At 38.2% G+C, this 17,444-nt stretch overlaps 1 protein-coding gene across 1 annotated transcript in view; it reads right to left on the reverse strand.

The window, feature by feature from the left end:
- The window catches only part of ADGRG7 (adhesion G protein-coupled receptor G7), an 87,777-nt gene that overhangs the window by 39,664 nt on the left and 30,669 nt on the right, over positions 1-17,444 (reverse strand). Inside the window, exons 4-8 of the mRNA XM_090276088.1 lie at positions 13,856-13,968; positions 11,877-12,026; positions 10,317-10,411; positions 4,919-5,058; positions 4,705-4,806 (exon numbers count right to left, since the gene is read on the reverse strand). Of these exons, the coding sequence (XP_090132214.1) occupies positions 4,705-4,806; positions 4,919-5,058; positions 10,317-10,411; positions 11,877-12,026; positions 13,856-13,968 (600 nt within the window). The remainder of the gene's footprint in view (positions 1-4,704; positions 4,807-4,918; positions 5,059-10,316; positions 10,412-11,876; positions 12,027-13,855; positions 13,969-17,444) is intronic.

A 17,444-nucleotide genomic window follows, 5' to 3' on the forward strand; every position in this document is an offset into this window, starting at 1 on the left:
TTGGCTATTTTTTTGCAGTACATATCTACTTTTATTCCATGGTCAGTAACTATGTCCAGTGTGACTTTTATTTTAAAAATGTATACACTTTTCTATGTGACCTCATATAATGGGCAGGTTTTAAAGCACTCCATTGACATTTGAAAATAATTTTTATTATGTGTCTTCTGTCTACAAACAAAATTATACACATAAGTGTATATAAAAGTCAAGTCTATTAGTTATTTTTGTCTACTTGATCTTCAGTTTCTGGAATAGTTGACTTAAAATTTCTCCCTATAAAAGTGGTTTCTCCCTGTAACGTGCCCCTGTATTTCCAATAATTTTTGCTTATACATTTTAATGATGTCTTTTTAAGGGAACAAAGAGTTAAAACATAGGTAATTTTGGAGGCACTTTAAAAATCATTGTTAAAATATGCCTCTTTCAGTCTAATCTGATTTTTTGTCTCTAAACAGTGTTTTTTTAAACTTATTTGACTACATTGATAGTTTATATGGAATAAAAACTAGATTCCTGCCTTTCACCATACATAAACAAATTCTAGGTACAATGAAGATTTAAATATAAACACTAAAAATGTAAACACTAAAAAGAAACTCAGAAGAAAATATAGGAAACTATCATTGTGACTTTAGCATAGGGAAGGGTTTCTTTTAAAAAGTGTCAATTATAAATGAAAAGCTGGACACATGGGACCACATTATAAGTTAAAATTTGGGTATTTGACAAAATACATTTAAAAAATAAGCAAAAGATAGCTACAGACTGAAGGGAAGATATTTGCAACTTTTGTAACATATAAAGATTTGTTAACCAATTAGAATTATATAAAGAATGAGAATTATAAGTTTAGTCTTTCCAAAATAAGTTTATCTTAGCATTGAATTTTTTATTTAGGAAGAAAATAAATGTAAATGTGTGTTTGGTTTGCTTATTATTATTGTCAAATTAGTCAATTTTTTAAGATTTTGTAAAGTAAAAACATGTCAAGTCAGACAATAAGAATTTCTGCAGGACAGTGTGCAAGGTAATAGGGAGCTCATGGTACTACTAAAGTAAACTATGTCAGAAAATTGGAAATAGTAAAGATAACTGTCAATTATATAAAGATCCTTAGCACAGATGTATAGAATTAATCCACTAGTAAACATAAACAGAGCTTGTGACCGAATAATTTTTAAAAAATATTTTTGTTATTTAAACATATTTATTGATTATGCTATTACAGGTGTCCCAAATTTTTCTCTTTGCTCCCCTCTGCCTGGTACTCCCCTTCCCTCCAACAATCCCACCACTTTAGTGCAATTAATGTCCATGAGTCATGCATGTAAGCTCTTTGGCTTCACCCTTTCCTATACTATTCTTAACACATGCCTGTCTATTTTGTTCCTACCAATTATGCTTCCTGATTTCTGCACCAGTTCCCCCTCATCCCATTTCCCCCTCCCAGCTTATAACCCTCCAAATGATCCTCTTACCTATGAGTCTGTTCCTGTTCTGGTTTTTTGCTTAGTTTGTTTTTGTTTTTGTTTTTAGATTCAGTTGTTGATAGTTGTGAGTGTGTTGTCATTTTAATGTTCATAGTTTTGATCTCCTTTTTCTTAAATAAGTCCCTTTAACATTTCATATAATAATGGCTTGGTGATGATGAATTCCTTTAGCTTTACCTTGTCTGGGAAGCACTTTATGTGCCCTTCCATTTTAGATGGTAGCTTTGCTGGATAGAGTGATCTTTGTTGTAGGTCCTTGCTTTTTATCACTTTGAATCCTTCTTGCCAGCCCCTTCTTGCCTGCAGAGTTTCTTCTGAGAAATCAGCTGATAGTCTTATGGGAACTCCTTTGTAGGTAACTCTCTTCTGCTCTCTTGCTGCTTTTAAGAATCTCTGTTTATCTTTAACACGACATTTTAATAATGATGTGTCTTGACATGGTTCTCTTTGAATCCAACTTGTTTGGGACTCTGTGATTCCTGGACTTGTATGCCTATTTCCTTTGCCAGATTAAGGAAGTTTCTTTCATTATTTTTTCACATATTTTCAATTTCTTTCTTTTCCTCTTCTCCTTATGGCGCCCCTACAATGCAGATGTTGGTACAGAGGTTCCTAATCCTCTCCTAATTTTTTCAATTCTTGTTTCTTCTTTCTGTTTTAGGTGAATGTTTATTTCTTCCTTTTGTTCCAAATCATTAATTTGAATCCTGGCTTACTTCCCATCACTGTTGGTTCCCTGTATACTTTTCTTTATTTCAGTTTGTATGGTCTTCATGTCTTCCTTTATTTTGTGGATGTACTCGATCACTTCTCTGAACATCCTGATCAATAGTGTTTTGAATTCTGCATCTGATAGGTTGGCTATCTCCATTTCATGTAGTTCTTTTTGGGGGGTTTTGTTCTGTTCTTTCATTGGGGCCATATTTCTTTGCCATCTCAATTTGGCAGCCTTCCTGTGTTTGTTTCTGTGTATTGGGTAAAGCTGCTGTGACTCTGTGTCTTGGTAGTATGGCTTAATGTAGTAAGTGTCCTGTAGGGTCCAGTGGCACAACCGCCTCTATACCCAAGCTGGGTACTCGAGGCGTTCCCTTCCTGTGGACTGAGTACACCCACCTCTTATAATTGAGCCTTGGTTGCTATTGGCAGATCAGTGGGAGGGATTTACCCAAGTTGGACATTCAAGGTGCATAATCCCCCATTTTGGGCTGTGTAGTCCCTTCTCTTGTATTTCAGCTTTGGTTGCTGTTGGCAGATCTACAGGAGGACTTTACCCAGGCCACTCAGCTTCAAGAACTGGCTGTGACCACTGATCACCAACTTCCACCCTCCATAGAGGATCAGCTATGCAGGGGCAGGGTGGTAGTGCTCCAACATTGTCTGTAGCTGTCCACTGGGTTCACTGGTTCTGGGATTTCCTGTGTGGTGCAGGCCAAGGTCAGCCCCCAACATGTGTTTTGCCCGATGCACCCTGACTGAGCTATAAAGCAATCTGAGATGGCTGCTACTTGTGCTGGGCTTGGAGATTTCCAAGCAAAGCCAAGCTGTGAATCTAAGCTGGCTGCTGGCAGTGCTGGGCCTGGGGCTCACTGAGGCTGGCTGTTGCTTTTTTGAGAGGATTTAGGAAGTTGTGAAACATGAGCCAAGACCAGACAGTCCTATGGAAAATCAGCTTGGGTAGGCCTGTAAGCTGAGTGAGGCTGAGTCTCTGGGGACCTCCAGGTCAGATCAGACAGTGTTAGCCAGGTTGATGGAGTCTCAGATATGGCATCAGCTTGCCAGCTTTGTTGGGGATGGTTTAGAAAAGTGAAAATATCCTCTGCTCACCTTGATGCCAGACACTTCAGTTTCTCCCTGTATGCCACTGATGCCTTTTAAGCTGCTATCCTAGTCCTGGAGCTCAGAGGAGTGAGTCTGAGTTGGTGAGTCCATGTGAGGGTACTGTAAGTGGAAATGCTTGGGGCTCCAAAAGTTTCTTCCACTGACTCAATACCCACTGGTTTTTGCAGCCAGAAGTTGTAGGGACTTATCTTCATGGCTGTGGAATCCTGGGCTGGGGGTGCCTTGTGTGGGTCTGGGATGCCTTACTCCTGAGATATCCCTTCTAAATTTTTATCCACCACATGTGGATGAGAGACCAGCCCATTCCCTGTCTGCATTCCTCCTACCCATTTCAATGGATGTGTTTTCTTTAATTTTGTAGTTGTCAGATTTCCATTCAATTTTATTTCTTATGGTTCTGGCTAATATTCTATATTTTAGTTGTAATTTCGATGTGGCTGTGTGGAGAGGCAGGCCATGTCTGCTTACACCACCATCTTGACCAGATCACTTCTAATGTTTTTTTTTAAATAAGCTATATTAGCTAGATTTTTGTAGAAAAGAGATTGTGTCCATTGTGGGCAACCACTCCTCATGGTTTAAGGAATTGTAGACCCGGCCTGAGCATGATAAGCCGCCAGTGTCCTGGCCGCACTTGTATCTAAGTCTCAACATAAGGCTGCGTGCGGAACATAACTATCAACCACTTAGAGGGTTGCCATGGGAATTAGATCAAAGAGCTCTTATTAAGCTCATTGTGCTTTAAAACTTGCTCTGCTTTCCTTATCAGCAATGTAGTGTAAGCTATCTTTAGCAGGGAGTATATGGAACCCTGCATCTGGTCCGAATGTTTTATAGACCTTGACTCTAATCAATCAGTGTGACTCCCGAATTAGTGTGTGTTATCTGTTACTGTCAAATGCCTGAATACAATAGATGATTTATGAATTTCAGCCTTGTATCTCTCATATGTATCCTCAATAAAAAACATGAGGGATGAAGGTTTAGCTGCTAGTCTCCACTAGAGAGGCAGTCACCTTTCTTCCCCCAGACATAACAAAGTGTCCTGGGTAAAAGTTTGTTTCGCCGTGGTCATGAAGCCTCTGCATGACAGAGCAAGTTCCAACCGAGCCTAGGGTGTGTGTGGCAACTCTGCCATAGTCCATCTCTAGAGAATTTTAATTCCACTATCCTCCAAAAGATTTTTGAAAAGAAATCATCTCTATGACCTAGAATAGTAGCAATTACCGTAACCTGGAAGAGCTCAAACATACTCAAATGCAGATTATTCAGTGCGAAACTAGGTAAACATTATTTTGTACTCTGTAGATTTTAAGTTATTAATTCCATGAATTTGAGTGTATTTTTTAATATAACAAAGTTTGAAACCTACCTTCTGAGGTACTGAGCAAGATCTGAAGTTCAGTCATTCCATCTAAACTGAGGTTCTCCACATTTGTAGCTACATGTGTGGAACCAAGAGAATTGCTATATCCTGTGAAAAAAAAGTACATGTTAAAAGTCTATATTTTCATGAATAGAACATTATTTATGGTTTGTAGCAGAATGCTCTCTGCTATTATGAGCACAGGAAACAAACAGCTCACCTTTCTGCACAGTGAAGCGAACACTTTTAGACTCCACAGTGTGTCCTGAAGGGAAAGTAGCAGCCTGTAATACTACATTAGGGCTCACCACTGGATTTTCAATCAAAGACAAGGAATAAACCTCCATTTCCGTAACAAGTCTGCAGAGAATAAAACATAACAACATGATATTCTAGAGATTCATTGTAAAATCACAGATATGTGTTCTCTTCCACATTCCAGTAGAAAGGCATTATGACAGAACTCATGAGATCACAACTACAATAACACAATCACCTAAAAACCATTGGTTTTCTTTAGCAGAACCTTCCTTTGTTATGTATACCTCTTTTAAAAGTTCTGGTGGACTGTCTCCACTGATGGGTACCTTCTGTATTGTTGCCAGAAAACTGGAACTCAGGAATGACAGATTTTCCAATAGAAATAATCTGTTCTTCACATAGAAGGATGGTGTTAACACCCCACATTGGCCAGGCACGAGATTCTTGTCTCTCCAGTGGAGAGAATCAATTTCCACTTATTCAACTGCCTCCTCTCACCCAAACCCTTTGGGATCCAAAGCATCTTTTGTAAGTTCGTTCCTGAGGTGACAGTTCATACTAAACTAAGAAAGAACGGAGCTCTGAACTCATTACCCCAGCTATTAACCAAATAGTGCAGGTTTTCACAATGATCTTTTTTATTCTGGAAAAGTTCAAAGATAGGTTTGATGGAAAGTGGGAGAGAGTGGAGGGAACCCATGTCAGTGTTCTCCAAAGAAAAATCCTAAAGACCTTTCTTTTTCTTGTTTCATATAAGAAATATTTGCACTATTCCTGTACTTGACAAAACAAAATTTCTATATCTGAGATAACTGGTTCAACTTAGTTTCCCCAGAAATAAAAGAATTTCATTAAACTGTAATTGTTCAAAATTCTAAATCTTTATATCTACCACTAAAATATCTTTTCCCTTCCCCAAGAAATTTAAAAAAGAGAAAGAATTTTTAAAATAATGATTGCTTTATAAAGAGGATGTGATAATAATTCATATGAAACATTCAGGTTGGCTTTTGTGTTTCAAAGGTTTTCCTTTCATAATACCATTTTCTGTAATTTTCAGCAATTCACACTATTTTCCACTTAAGAAATAATAATCCTACTCCAGAGCTGCTTTCAACTAAACAAGACTCCAATCTGCTAAGAACATAATTCGTGCATTCATCTAACCAACAATATCTGTTGAGTATCTACTAAGATTAGTATCCCAAAAAAACAATGGGGATACTAAGAGGAGCTCCCTCAGTCATTTGAATGACAAAAGGAAAGATGTACTAAATATATGGGGAAGGGAGTGTTTGTCACATTCACAACCACTTTCAAAGGGTAGCTCTAGCCACAACTATTTCTAAGGCCTTTTTTTTCTTCTTGCATATGATTCTTTCCTCCTCTGGCCATAACTAATTAAATTACAGATGGGTGCCTGCCTCAGAATACCCAGTCTGGAGGCTGACCATCAACTTGATACTAACGACCAGAAAAAGCAATCATATTCTTTCAGTTAGGAATTTTCCATTTAGTGCAGCAGTTATATCAGGGAAGTCAGGGTTTAGAGGAGACCAGAGAGATTATTACATCATTTGTAAGGGCACATACAAATTAAAAATAAGAGGCTGCCTTCTCCAGGTGCTCAGTTGGTTGAAGTTCCATCCTGTACACCAAAAGTTTGCAGGTGTGATTCTTGATCAAGACTCATAACTAGGATGCTGGTTCGATCCTCAGTTTGGGTTCATACAGGAGGCAATTGATGATGTTTCTCCCTCACATTGATGTCTCCCCCCCAACCCCTTTTTTCTCTAAAATCAATAAAAACATATCCTCGGATAAGGTAAAATAAATAAATAAGAGACTTAATTCTACCTGTTGAAAATAAGAGACAAAATTTTCCTCTTCTCCTTTTTCCTTGAATATTTACTTTAGAAAACTTGCAAGTACCTTCTCCTCTCTTTCAAATGTCATTAAATCCTTTTGAAGAATAGATTGGCATTTTTTCAGCTTTGACCTAGGAATGCCTTTCTCAAGGACAAGGGAGCCATCTCTTTGAAATGTAAACACCAGGAAGGTAGCACCCCTATCTCCCAATTTCTGTGGGAGAGTGGAAGCCTACCTTCATTAATTGGACATCATACCCCAACTTGCAAACTGCCTCCTGTAGTAAAGATAAAGAATTTTGTTCTTCCTCTGGATAGAGTCAATTAACGAACACAAATTGTCACCTTACCAGCTAACCTTAGGGTATACTATGTATGATGAATAGTGCTATCAAGTTCTCTTGAGGACTAGTTATTGTTATCTGAAAACTTGTATGTAATTAGTTATATCTGTTTACATAAAGAGATTTCTTTCTGTCTCTGTAATCTATTAGGGATTTTCCTGTGATGTGTGTCACACACTAGTTAAATGCTTACTCAATAATAAAAGTGTTTTCTTTCTCTACTACCTTTGTAGAGAATATTTCTTGGTTGAGACAAGATTTTTTTTTTTTAATTTCTATTTCCCAAACATCATTAACAGGGTTAAATTATCAGAGAATAGAAACTAGAAGTAAAAATATTTATTGACTCAAGTTAATTATAAAGACAACAACTAACCTTTTTTTAAAAGAATTATATGTACATAGATATGATGCTAGTGATTTACATACATCATCCCGTCTGAGCCTCACAAGAACCCTACTGATTTGAGATCCAAAGTTACTCCCATACACGTTGAAGAATCTGAGGCTTTTCAATGAGAGTGAAGTAATTTGGCTGAAGTCCCTAAATAACACTAAGATATGAACCCAAGACTGTCTGATGTCAAAGGCTATGGCGACAACCATTATATTGTCCCAGAGGGAAGACCCACAAACTCCTCTACTGAGACCTCCAAAGCTGCGTTGGATTCCCTGCTGCTCCCCTGCCCCAGGGTCCATAGGGCACAGCTGTATTGTAATCCTGTTCTTAAATTCCCATGAAATTCCATATGCCTCTTTACAATAAACCTCTGTTTAGTTGAGATAATTTAAGTGGGTATCTTATAGCCAAAGAAGGCTAGCTGAAACAGAAGTGTGAGATGTAAATGTTTAAGGTGTCGGTATTAGTTTCGCATTCCCAAAGATAAGTACACAAGGACAATTATGAGCCCGAATGTGTAAGCAACGTTTCAAGGTTATGGATCAGTCTTTATAGCAAATGTTCAAACTGGAGACATGAAGTCTTAGATTCACTGATTATAGTAGAAGACCCTGCCAATGGCAGCAGAGCTGCACCCACTAACATTCTGCCTCCTCCCAAGTTAGAAAAAGAGAATGGGCAAATGGACACTGGAGAACTTCACTATGACAACTTGAGATGACTGTAGCTGGAATGGATTCTTTCTTCTTTGTCCCCCTCTCTTTTTTAATTCTCACCTTTCGACTTCTCCCACTAAGTGTAGAAGGGCAGTTCAGTAACTTAAGGATAAAAAGAAGAAACTATGAATGAAAGAAGGAAGAAGTCAACGTGTCGATGGAAGGCTAAGGTCTGGTGCCAGTGAGGAGACTCAACGGATGGAGTTTTGAAAGAGTTGCTCCAAGCAGCAATTAGTTTCCTGGGGCAACCCATCAAGAATATTCTCCAGAGGAGAGCTAAGGGATTGGTGAGCTGACCTTGGGGCTGCAGGCTGAGACAAAATAAAGGAACCAAGTCTACAGGGTTTAGGTAAAAGATCACATGGGAGAAGGGAAACCGATAGACCATGATTAGAAAAATAAGTAAACTAGAAATTTAGAGTAGGAAGAAGGAGGAACTGAGTGTGGCTATACCATTTCATATTTCAGTGTGTTCTGTATTTAAATTTTTATTTATTCTCTAACCATCTCCTTTGAAGCCCTTTGGATATTACACATAAGTCACACAAACTTTTTTTCTCTGTGTCTTAATTCAGTAAAACCCATACATCTGCACCATGATCTGTGACTTTCTCAGAAAGTCCCACTTCTCCTTAGCTTCCTCACCAAAAACACCCACTTCTGTCCTTTCCCTCTAGCAAGACTGCAAACACAGGCCTTCAGATCTGAAGGGATCCCACTCTGGCTCTCAGTCTCCAGGTTCACAGAACATAGACTCTGGATCCCATGGCCACTTCCTTCGCTGACTTCAAGACAAAGGGCAGTGTCCACACTCTTACTGAGGAGGGCCCAGACGCCTATTGAAATCTGAAGTCACAAACACACCAGTTAAATTGTTCACACAACCTCTACCACCCTCTCTCGGAATTACAATCTTTGAATGTTCTATTTCATGCTTTTGTGTTTTTTTCTACTTTAAAAGCTCAACACTAAATAGGTATTGGTTATAATAATTAGAAAACTGATAATTACTTGTAGGAATTTCTCCTAAGGAAATAATGAGCTATGCAACCAAAGATTGTGTACAAGAATGTTGATCACTCGAGATAGTAAGAGACTTAAAGCAATCTAAATGTCCAGTGGCAAGGAACTGCTTGAATAAAAGTTCATTCATGTTATGCAGTCATCTAAAATTTAATGTAGATGTATAGGTATTTGTACAAAAGATGCTTATAAGGTATTATTAAGTGACAAAAACAAGTTATAAATCAATAGATTATATAATATAATACACACACATACACATACAAACAGAGGGAAAACATCCACAAGAATATATACCAACAAGTTAACAAAGGTAGAATAATTAAAAAAACTTTTTCTTACCTATATTTTTATTTTTCCATAATGAGCGTGCATTTATACTTACATTTTAAAGGAGTTAAGAAAAATGTATATAAGATTTTTTAAAACACAGGTAATCCTACTGGGAGGAGTCTATGAATAAAAGGCAGGAGTTTTAGTAAAAATATACACCCAAAAGAAATCCAGAACAGAGGAGTCAAGAGGAGAGAAAACAAGTAGAGTTGGATCCTTTTTTTGTTGTTGTTCAATGTAGCCATGGGAAAGCTTAATCAAAACACACCAAATCTTGGGGAGAGCTGAGTTGTGGGTGGGAGGCTACCACTGTGTCTTGAAAAGTTATGCTATTATTTGAAGCTCTGTCAATTGAGAAAAGAGTTTGAAGAGCTTCTACAATACATGCAAGTTACCCCTTGGGCATACCAAACTAAGTCTATGAAAACAAGTTAGAATATAAATCATCCCAGTTACTCTGTATTCATGGCCACACCTGCAACCACATGTTAACATACACCACTCCATCTAGTGACTGAAGATCAGGTAGAAAGCCAAAGTTTTAGTCTGGTCCCAGAAGAATCAGCCAGTTAGTGCATCCGTGAGAGAAATAAAGACATCTCTGTTAATGATTTAACCTGAGAAAGTAAAAGCATTTTGTCAGGTTTTCTTTCCAAATTGGGATTGTGCTTACGTGCTAAAGTTTGAACCATCAGCAGCAGCTTTTTGAAAAACTTCTTCAGGGGCAGCTAGAATTTGACTCACTGTTGATACAGCAATTTGTTTTGCCTGCCAAGAAGAAGATACCAGTCGTCATAGGGGACATATATTATACTCCATCGTGACCATCATTATCGTAAGTTATTATGTTATCAAGTGGAACTAAAAGCTTAGTTTTTGATCTACATAAGATAGTAGAAAATAAAGGCACAGTGAAAATATAAATTGAGGCAGTCAATTATGAGGCCTAAGTCTCTAAATTTGACCTCTTTAACAAGGTCTTCCATAGAACCGCCACCTCATCCCCAAGAACACAAAACCAGATGCTTGGGTACAAAAGCAGAAACAAAATGAGGAGAGTGCAGGACTCAATGTCAGAACATTACAGCTCACAATACTTAATATAACTCACTAGTTACACTTAGTGTAACTATTAGACTTAGCCAAATTATTTCTAGTTTTCTTAAAATTAAAAAATCAGGATGCCCTGGCTGGGTGGCTCAGATGGATGGAGTGTGGTCCCGTACACCAAAAGGCTGTGGGCTCGATTCACAGCCAGGGCACATACTTGGGTTGTGAGTTCGATCCCAAGTCGGGGCACGTACGGCAGGCAACAAATCAATGTTTCTCTCTCACTTCAATGTCTTCTCTCTCTCCCTCCCTCCCTCCATCACTCTTTCTCTAAAATCAATATATATATTATATATTCTCAGGTGAGGATTTAAGAAAAAAATCAGGAGTGCATTGGAAAGGACCTCTTGACATTTGCTAACTGTTTAACTGCCCTCTTTTGAGTTACTAATACACTTTTGTCTTTACTGGCTAATCATTCCATAAATTCTACATTTGTTGGTCATTATTTTTCTCTTTCAATTCCATTTTTACTGACTTGTGATTTTGATCCTACTTAATTTCCAAAGGTACTAGAATAACACAAAACAACTTTTTTGAAATAAAACATTTATAAGGAATAGATATTTTCAAGCCATGCTAGCGTTCAGCTGGTAAACACAGTTTGATCAGTACCCAAGCTGTGCCAATTGGTAAATGTTGACTATAGTACTTGTTTTCAGATAACAGAGTTTAACAATTTATAATATCAGAAATGTAAACCAGGTTTATGTTTTTTTAGAAAGCCAAAATTAAAATGCAAATATGCTTAGCAGAAAGAGATCATAGTTTTAAATAGCATGCTCCAAAGTGAGTTTCTTGGAGTTTCAGGTACTTGAAATTGAACGGGGATGCTGAGATCAAATGTAGTTAGTAAACATATTAATAAGATAAAATAGATTTATTTGTTAAAGGCTTTCCAGATTTAACATAATAATGATCATTCTGACTATCCTGAAAGAGAATATTTGGACAAGGACCCTTTCTTTTATTTCTCTGAGAGTCTCACAGAAAGAGTGCTATGCAAAATGGTTTTAAGCAACATAAACCATGCCTAAGTCTATATCCTAGAATAAGGAATAAAGCTTGGGATGACTTTATTTCTTTCCTTCCTTCCCTTTTAAAAAAACCTTGTGAGTTTTACCTGACATGTAGCATTTCTGGATGTGTTGAAGATCTGTCCAACCACGTTAGTAGCAGAAGTGATGTTCTCAGAAGTTAACATACTGGCATTAACTGTTAAAATCTGGAGTTCTTTAGAAACATTTGAAGAAATATTTTCAATATTTCCTATCTGTTAAAAAAAAAAACAATCTAATTCATACAGCTACATCTAAACACTTTTCAAGCAATTACAAATGAATAAGCTGAAATTTAGTTGAGCCTTAATCTCCTGAACATCACATTTACTCAGTTTTTCAAAGTTTGTTTCTTTCCTATTATAACTTATATAACAATTATAAACTTATAATTCTGTGCTGTTGCATATAATAATTTTTAAAATGGATTGTATTATACATGTTTTTAATTTCATTTTCCAATTATTCACTTTTATTGTATGTTACAAGATTATTGGTCTGCAATGGGTTGGAAATTTTGAAAACTAGCTTTTCAGCACAGATAGTTTGGGCAGCACTAACCTCGACAACCTCTCCCCATACCAATTGGCCGCCGTGCGAGCTTGTACACCTATAATATATTGATCTATACTGTCTTTAGTGGAGCTGAGGGGCCAAATGTGTGTGTGTGTCTCACACTTCGTTTTCCACTAGATGGCAGCAGCATTTCAAAAATCAAACCAAGGTCACAGGCTATTCAAACTTGGGAAAAGAGTTGGAAGCAATAGCCAATCAACAGACAGAAACAATGCTCTCATTCAAGAGTACTGTGCTAAATGTTTTGCAGGTGCTATCACATATAATACACAAAACAACATTGTGAGTTGAGTATTCTCACCCCTATTTAAAGCCTTGGAGAGAGTAAGGAGCTCAGACAAAGTCATGCAGTTTGGAAGTGGCAGAGCTAATAGTCAGACACTGCCTTGTCAGATTCCAGAACATGAAGTCTTTCCCAAAACCTGTGTGTGTGGCACAGCCTACATCATTGGCAGCCACCTCCACACTCAACGACCATCCCCACTCCCACTCTCACCTCTGCTCGTCTATAATTAGGTAGCCAGTATGGTACATTGTGGATTTATTTATTAAATATTTTTATTGTATTTTTTCATTACCATTTATTCCCTCCTGCACCCTCTTCTACCTCTAATTACTGGTACAGTGTGAACTTTAAAGTCAAAAACAGCCCAATCACTTTTGTCTGTGATCACAAGGCAGAATAGTGCACCTTTCAGAGCCATCGTTTCCTCCTCTATAAAATGAGTACATTAATACTTATCTATAGAGGTGTTGCAGGAATTAAATATGATAAAATAACATATAAAATGTTCACAGCATTTAGTATCCAGTCAGTGCTCAATAATTAATGTGTTATTAACTATAATAATCTATAATATGGGGATAACATCTAACTCACAAGTTCTATAAAACCTAAATGAGTTAATATGTAACATGTCTGGGACCTAGAAGAACCACATAAAGATATGTTTCCTCTTCTGCCCCTTGTTTGGCCCCAGGTGTTAGCAATCCCATGTATTTGCATTTGGGCATATCCTTAGTCAAAGTAATTTAATCTTGATGAAAAAATATTTACTCAGATGTTCTTCCTATTTCACCCGCTCATGGATATAGCTTTGAGACAACCATCAGGTTCTAGGGTTTCCTGTCTCAAAAGGTCTTTGGTCATAGTTTATAGTTTTTCTCTTTGTTTTGAGCCAGTAGACCATAAAATACCTTCCTATTGGTCTGAAATGTTAGGAGTCTGTTTTTAGTAAAAACTTCACTGGTTTAAAAACTGAGGCCATTTCAAATGTGCCATAGATTATCATTTGCTGAAATTTGCTGACCCAACATGTTCCACCACCCTTTTTCACAAACAGATGCCAACACTTCTTTTTTAACTTTTAGTTACTAGTTTTTGTTATTTCTAATTTGAGTTCTAAAAAGCATTGACTTAACCATCAGGCTTTTTCCAGTTGTCCATCACATGGTCCATAGGGCATACCTTGTCTTCAAGACTTTTCAGATCTAAATCACAATTTCCTATTGTCGCATTTTGTAATGTTATCACTCCACTTTCATTGAGATAGCACAGTCGGGTTGCTTTTGGTCTGCCTGCTTTAATAAAAAGAAAAAAAAGACAGTGTTTGCAAAGATGGTCATAGCAAGCGCATGCTCCTGTATACATGCCCCTTTGAGTGTGATTTTGCTGCTCTTTCCACTACAGGCGGAGTTGGTTCCTCAATTTTCAGAATCTAGGATGGCCTTATTACTTCCTTTGACAAGCAGAATGTGGAAAAAATATGTTGTATGAGTTTCAGAACTTAGGCCTTAGATGTCTGCAGTTTTGGCCTTCACTCTCTAGGAGTGCTGTCCTAAGACTACCTTATAGGGAAGCAGGTCTAACCTACTGCAGTATGAGAGGCCATATAGAGGAAAACTGAGTCCCCACCCCAGAACCCCCTCCCCACTACCCAGCTAACAGCCAGCACGGATGCCCCATATCAGTGAGGTTGTCTTAGACCTTCCAGCTGCCAAGTTCAGCTGCCACAGTCAAACCTCAAAACTGAAAAATCTAAATCATTATTGTTTTAAACTATTAAGTTTGGGATGGTTTGATACATAGCACTGGAAAAGTGAATCACACAGTCACTACAAGAACATTTTAAAGAGCTTCTATGATTCAACATCAAGAAGACAGACAATCCAATTAAAAAATCAGCAAAGGACCTGAACAGACACTTCTCCAGTGAGGATATACAGAGGGCCCATAGACATATGAAAGGATGCTCAACATCACTAGCCATCAGAGAGACGCAGATAAAAACCACAATGAGATACCACCTCACACCAGTCAGAATGGCCATCAGCAACAAATCAACAAACAAGTGCTGGCGAGGATGTGGAAACGGGACCCCTACTGTACTGTTGGTGGGAATGCAGACTGGTGTAGCCACTATGGAACAGTGTGGAATTTCCTCAGAAAACTAAAAATGAAACTGTCTTTTGATCCAGCGATTCCATAGCTAGGATTATACCCAAAGAATCCTGAAACACCAATTCAAAAGAACCTATGCACCCTGTGTTCATAACAGCGCTATTTACAATAGCCAAGTGCTGGAAAAAGCCTATGTGCCCATCTGTAGATGACTGAATAAAAAAAATGTGGTACCTTTACACAATGGAATATTATGCAGCAGAAAGAAAGAAAGAACTACCTTTTGCAACAATATGGATGGAACTGGAGAGTATTATGCTTAGTGAAATAAGGCAGATGGCAAAAGACAAATACCATATGATCTCACCTAATACAGGAAACTAATGAACACAACAAATGAATGAGCAAAATAGAACTAGAGGCAAGTAAACAAGGAGCAGATTGACAGTGACTGGGGGGGATGGGAGGGGGCAAAAGGGAGGAAAGAAGGAGAAGGATCTAATCAAGAAACTAGTGTAAATAACCCTTGGACATGGACAACAGGGTGGAAATTGACTATGGGGGGTGGGGTGAGGGGGAGAGCAATGAGGAAAAAAACGGGGCAACTGCAATAGAAAAACAATTTTTTAAGAATATTTTAGGCAGATACTACTTGTCTTGGTTGTTTTTCATTTTTTTATTTATGTATTTTTTTAATGTTGTTCTTTTATAGTTGTCCCAATTTTCCCCATTGCTCTCCCCTGCCCTACCAACAACCCCCCACCAACACTACCTCAGTCAGTCCCCACCCTGCTGTCCATGTCCATGGGTCATTTATACCTGTTCCTTGACTAGACCCTTCCGCTTCCTTCCCCCCTTATCCCCCTTCCTCATCTCCTCTGGTCACTGTCAGTCTGTTCCTTGTTTCCATGCCTCTGGGTCTATTTTGCTCATTTGTTTTGTTCATTGGATTACTCTTATAGGTGAGATCATATGGTATTTATCTTTTCCTGCCTGGCTTATTTCACTTAGCATAATACTCCCAGTTCCATCAATGATGTCGCAAAAGGTAGGAGTTCTTTCTTTCTTTCTGCTGCATAATATTCCATTGTGTAAATATACCAGTTTTGGGATCCACTCATTTACTGATGGGCACTTAGGCTGTTTCCAGCACTTGGCTATTGTAAATAGTGCTATTATGAACACAGGGGTGCATAGGTTCTTTTGAATTGGTGTTTCGGGATTCTTCAGGTATAATCCCAGCAGCGAAATCACTGGGTCAAAAGGCAGTTCCATTTTTAGTTTTTTGAGGAAATTCCATACTGTTTTCCATAGTGGCTGCACCAGTCTGCATTCCCACCAACAGTGCAGTAGGGTTCCCTTTTCTCCACATCCTCACCAGCACTTGTTGTTTGTTGATTTGTTGATGATGGCCATTCTGACAGGTGTGAGGTGGTAAATCATTGAGGTTTTAATTTGCATCACTCTGATGGCTAGTGATATTGAGTGTTATTTTGTATGTCCATGGGCCCTCTGTATGTCCTACTTGGAGAAGTGTCTGTTTAGGTGCTTTGCTCATTTTAAAAATGGATTTTTTTCTTCCTGGTGTTGAGTTACATGAGTTTTTGTACATTTTGGAGATCAAGTGCTTGTCCGAGGTATCATTGGCAAATATGTTTTCCCATATGGTTGGTTCCTTTTTCTCTCTGATGATGTTTTCTTTAGCCATGCAGAAGCTTTTTAATTTGATGTACTCCCATTTGTTTATTCTTTGTCTTTCTTTTTTTTTTTTAAGTATATTTTATTATGTTATTACAGTAGTTCCAATTTTTCCCCCTTTGCTCCCCTCTGCCCAATACCCCCCTTCCCTCTTGCAATCCCACCCCCCTTAGTTCATGTCCATGGGTCGTGCATATAAGTTCTTTGGCTTCACCCTTTCCTATATTATTCTTAACATCCCCCTGTCTATCTTGAACCAAATGATAATGCTTCTAAGTCCCTGCACCATTTCCCCATTTTTCCCCCTCACCCCTCCCAGCAGATAACCCCCCTAATGATCCCCATATCTATGATTCTGTTCCTATTCATGTTTGCTTAGTTGGATTTTGTTTTTATTTTTTACATTCAGTTGTTGATAGTTGTGAGTTTGTTGTCATTTTAGTGTTCATAGTTTTGATCTTCTTTTTCTTAAGTAAGTACCTTTGACATTTCATATAATAATGGCTTGGTGAGGATGAACTCCTTCAGCTTTGCCTTGTCTGGGGAGCACTTCATCTGCCCTTCCATTCTAAATGATAGCTTTGCTGGATAGAGTAATCCTGGTTGCAGGTTGCATTTCATCACATTGAATACTGCTTGCCAGTCGCTTCCTGCCTGCGAAGTGTCCTCTGAGAAATCAGCTGATAGTCCTATAGGCACTGCCCTGCAGGCAAGTCTGCACCTCTCTCTTGCTGCCTCCAAGACTCTGTCTTTACCTTTCATCTTTGGCATCTCAGTCATGATGTGTCCTGGTGTGGTCCCCTCTGGGTCCAGCTCACCTGGGACCCTCCGTGCTTCCCGGACCTGTATGTCCATCTCCTTCTCAAAATTTGGGAAATCTTCCTCCTTTTTTTCAATTCTTGCTTTCTCATTCTGCACTGATTGACTGTTTTTTCCTCCTTATGTTCCAAATCATTGA

Source organism: Furipterus horrens, unplaced genomic scaffold (assembly GCF_987537825.1).
Source record: "Furipterus horrens unplaced genomic scaffold, mFurHor1.1.pri manual_scaffold_1, whole genome shotgun sequence".
Classification (NCBI taxonomy): Eukaryota; Metazoa; Chordata; class Mammalia; order Chiroptera; family Furipteridae; genus Furipterus; species Furipterus horrens.